The sequence below is a fragment of the Arvicola amphibius genome, chromosome X (assembly GCF_903992535.2).
Source record: "Arvicola amphibius chromosome X, mArvAmp1.2, whole genome shotgun sequence".
NCBI classification, from domain to species: Eukaryota; Metazoa; Chordata; class Mammalia; order Rodentia; family Cricetidae; genus Arvicola; species Arvicola amphibius.
The window spans coordinates 116,709,417-116,713,919 of NC_052065.1; the positions used below are offsets into that span (position 1 = coordinate 116,709,417).

Below are 4,503 nucleotides of genomic sequence, written 5' to 3' on the forward strand. Positions count from 1 at the left end.
GGGCTGTCTGTCACAACAGGCCACCCCGGTCCAGTCAGCAATATCCCAGAACTCTAAGCCTAGCAGCAGGGTGTTCATGCTTTTTGTCCCTGCTCGCTACCAGGAATTCGAAGCATGGGATTTGCAATTTAAAAGATTGACTTGGGGACCTTGCTAAGCAACACCTGTGTGCCCCTGTGACAGTCAGCTTCTCAGGTCTCTGTATTCTGATCTATAAATTGGAGAAAGACAGCACCTACTCCTCGGGATTAGGATAATGTCAGAAAGAAGTAAATGAGAGTTACTGCCGTTAGTGTGGTGGGCGCCCCGCCAGCTGTTACTGTTAAACCGCACGGCTGATGCAATGATTGCCATCCCCCAGTGATGCTGTCACTGTCTTCACGCTTGCCTCAGGAATCGCCACGGGGCGCATGTCTTGATCGCCAGCCTAATGTGATTGTCTTTGTCTTAGGAAAGACATTCTGACCACACTCATGTGGCCTGGCCCCCCTTTTGCCGTGGAATACAGTCTAGAGGACAAGGCTGGAAGCCGTCCATGAGGCTTCCCTCGAGTGCCTTCCCCAATGTCCCTAAACCAGGAGCCCAGAAATTTCAGCTCTCTTCCAAGTGAGTCTCTGTCAACCCTCGATGCTGAAACGGCCTTTTTTTTTTTTTTTTTTAAAATTATTTCTTCAATTTTTATTATCAGGAGTGACTGAAATAAAAAAAATATAATTGAGTCCCATCATTATTGTCATTATGGAAATGGCTTTAAGAGAAAACTGGTCAGATGAATATTATTGCTTCCCCCTTTTCAACTGGTAAATAGTTGCCACTGATAAAACAGACAAGCCCAGAGAATCTGTCCAGAATGTTCAAGATATGGTGTGGTATACAACATGCCTGTTCTCGGGGAGGACACCTACGACATAATTATGTGTACTTCTTGATCTCACCATACAAGACAAGCACAGAGGCACCACCCATGCCCCTGAGAACGTTGGACCATGCTCCCTTGAAAAAGGCCTTGCTTCCTTCATCACGAGCAATCTTCCTCCAGCAGTCGATCGTGCCTGTATACATGATGTCAGTTCCTTTGCGTCCTGACTGCATCATCATACTACGGTGAACCGTGTCAAAGGGATAGGAAGTCAAGCCAGCGACAGCAGTGACAGACTGTGCAATCATCCAGCTGATGAAGATGTGAGTGTTCTTGGGATCTGGAAGCATTCCCTTTGCAGTGTCATAGATGCCAAAGTAGGCAGCTCGGTAGATGATAATGCCCTGGACTGACACATTAAAGCCTTGGTACAGGCCCCTAAGCCCATCAGATTTATAGATTTTAACCAGGCAGTCACCAAGGCCTTTGAATTTCCTTTCAGCTTCAGCTTTGCCCACATCAGCTGCTAGACGGGTACGGACAAAATCAAGGGGGTACACAAAGCACAAGGATGTGGCCCCAGCGGCACCACCTGATGCCAGGTTCCCTGCAAAGTAGCACCAAAACTGGGTCCTCTTGTCCACACCACCCAAAAAGATCTGCTTGTATTTATCTTTGAAGGCAAAGTTGAGAGCCTGGGGGGGGGGATATCTTTTAAACCGTGCTATGCTGAGAGCCTTTCTTGGTTATCTTCTAGGATATTTCCTTCTGCGGGTAAGAGTGGAGGGGACTTCCCCACTTGCCATAAAGTCCTCAAACCAGAAACAGCATTTGACCCCCATTATGACCCGTGTCTCGGTAATTCGGAAAAACTCTATGGCGCCTTATATCAATTATGGGCCTGTGATTTGAGGCTTAGGCCATGTGCAAGCCTGCAAGTGTCACTGTCACCCGTTGGGAGGAGGGTTTCTTAGACACAGAACATGCAGAGGGATATTAGACTTTGGCCAACATCCGACTCACACAGTTGTTGAGACACCTTTAACCCACTCCATTCTCCAACCCTCTGCGTCTCTCACATTTTTCCATCAGCTAATGCAAACAACAGATCCTGGGAAGTGTTTACAAGCAGCGTGCGGTGGCGAGGGTTGCTTTGCCTCGTCCTCTCCAGTTTATGCTGAGGTTAGATACCTGAGTGAATTTGATACTTGTCTATATGATACCCCCTAAGGGCCAAATAGATTAAAAACAGGCTTTTTCTTCTCCAGTATGATTTCTCAAGTTCCCTTTTCACAGTTCTAAGAATATCACACTACTAGTAGGCCTCAGGGTATCTGCCGGCTTCCTGTTGGGGGCTGTTCTGTGATGTTTCAATCAGGGAAAGCTAGGGCAGGGGGGCCAGGGGGGAGCCAAGCAGGCACAAGCAGGCTCTCATAATAAAAGTGCACACCCACCAGCGTAAAGCCATGCTTCTCATGCCTATTCTCCCAAAGCAGCATTTCTAAACCCTTAAGAACACTCAGAGCAAAGGACCTCAATATCCAGAGTTTGCTGTCTGGAATATGCAAATCAGCATCACTAGATCCCCTCAAGGTAGAGTTTCATATATTTTTGAGGTAAGCATACTTGAGTGTAATTTACTTCACAGAGGCATCTACAACCAAAGGGGAGCGCGTACAGTCCGCGGGCATGTATCATATACACATTTTCCCCTCCAACTGTGCCACCAAGGTTATTCCAGTGGTACTCACAATTCCATGAGAGAAATATATAAACACAGAATTGAACTTGATGTAAATATTGCTTCATTTATTGGAAAGAGAAAGAAACTGTGAAATCCGGACTCCAGTGAGGTTAGGAAACTCAGGGTACCAACAGGAATATTGAACAAGCAAGCAGCAGGATGAAGAGCTGCCGGCTCCCAAAGATCCACACAAGTCACAAAACTGTGGGCTCAGTGTTCTCCTCTCCAGTCACATGGTTCTCCTCTTTGGTGTTGACTTCATGATTCCGTGAAGTCATTAAACTGGTTCTTCACCATCGCTAATCATTTAGTGCTTTCCCTGTCTTTTGAATTATGAACGCATGATTTGATCACAAAGACGTCTCTTCCCAGGTCTCCAGTCCGCGGCCAGCTAATGTAGAGGGTGCTATTCTAGCGTCATGAGTTTCAGCTAAGCTCCTTCTAGAAAACTTAAGTCATAGCTATGGGCAGCAGCAGCCTGGAGTGGCAACAAAGAGCTCAGGCTTTGATTTCATATGGATTAGAAGCCCACTGGCTAGATGCATGACGTGCAGCAACTTCCTCAACTACTCCATGCCTTGGTATTTTTTTCTTCTGAAAACCAGACATCACAATAGCATTGAAGTCACCAGGTTGTGTTGTGGGTAATGATATCATCTAATGGGAAGTACCTGGTCCGAGGTAGATGTTCAGGAAATGTTAGTAGCCACTGCCACTGCCACCACCACTACCACCACCCCTCCTTCCACTTTGACAAAACTGTCCAGATAATCCTAATAAAGAATGGAACGTTCTTTTCTTTCTTTCCTTTTTTCCTGTTCTTTTCTTTTCTTTTTTTGTTTTTTTTTTTTGTTTTGTTTTGTTTTTTTGGAGACAGAGTTTCTCTGTGTTGCTTTGGAGCCTGTCCTGGAATTTGCTCTGTAGACCAGGCTGACCTCAAACTCACAGAGATCCACCTGCCTCTGCCTCCGGAGTGCTGGGATTTAAAGGCATGCACCACCACGGCCCAGCTGGAACGTTCACTTCTAATATCCATAGAAGTCAAGAAATTTCTTTTTGTCCTCTGAGTCGAAAATCATAGATTCATACCAATTGCTATCCTGTGTCTCAATTTTTCCATAATTGTGCCGATTAATTCTCAACTGATCCTCTCAGTGACGTGCTAAATGGCTGCACGGGGATGGGCAAGCAACAAAGCTCTGGTCCTTTGGGATGCTCCGTTGAAAGATAGGTGCTTCTCTTACTAAAATCCCATCCACCAGTCCTTTGGCTTCCTCAGAGCCCGGGGGAGCTAGCAAGAAGGAAGCATTTGATGGCAACTATTTACTACCTCTGGGAACAATGTGTGAAAGCAACTGATCTATATCTTAAGAAGAGAAACCTGAGCGTTGTCCGACCCTTCAGTTCTCTCACCGTCTCCCATCCCCAGAATGAGAGTGTGGCTGTAGCTCTGCGGCTTCCCAGAATCGTCCTCTGTTGTGCCAGGTGCTCGTGGATCTGCCTCTGTCTTACGACCTTCTCTCCTCGCGTCTAGCTCTTGCTTCCACAAAGTCGCTCTAATTTCAGCCCCGTCACACTCCATTTCCCTCTGTTCAGGCTTGATTCTTTTTATGAGGTAAAACGATAAGAAGAGGTCAGAGGTACGAGAAACTCGAGGCAAGTGGTTCTAGTATAGAAAAGCATATATTTACTCTGTAGCTCTGTCTTCATTTTTATTCCATTGTCAAACTGCACTACTTCAGAAGCAAGAAAAAAAAGGATGCCAGGGGGAAGCAGAAAAATACTCATGGCAGATATATAAGCAGCAAAATGTGGGCTTGGTTTAAAAACAAAATAAAGCAAAAGAAGGACACAAAGTGTGTAGGGAATGGTGTTAGATCTGAGGGCGAGCTGGGGGAGA

At 46.0% G+C, this 4,503-nt stretch overlaps 1 protein-coding gene across 1 annotated transcript; it reads right to left on the bottom strand.

Moving 5' to 3' along the window:
• Positions 1-912: 912 nt before the first annotated feature.
• LOC119804458 (ADP/ATP translocase 2-like) lies at positions 913-4,185 on the bottom strand. Its single transcript, XM_038315872.1, has 2 exons — positions 4,017-4,185; positions 913-1,583 (listed from the first exon to the last, which is right to left on the bottom strand). Exons 1-2 carry the CDS (start codon positions 4,183-4,185, stop codon positions 913-915), a joined length of 840 nt encoding a protein of 279 aa, XP_038171800.1.
• Between the last annotated feature and the right edge of the window lie 318 nt (positions 4,186-4,503).

Excerpts from the sequence above, each read along its gene's own strand:
- LOC119804458 (XM_038315872.1), bottom strand. The coding sequence starts at position 4,185 with ATGGAGTGTGACGGGGCTGAAATTAGAGCGACTTTGTGGAAGCAAGAG. Across the intron at positions 1,584-4,016 it reads CATTCTGGGGATGGGAGACG|CACGGTTTAAAAGATATCCC; the intron begins GTGAGAGAACTG and ends CTCTCAGCATAG.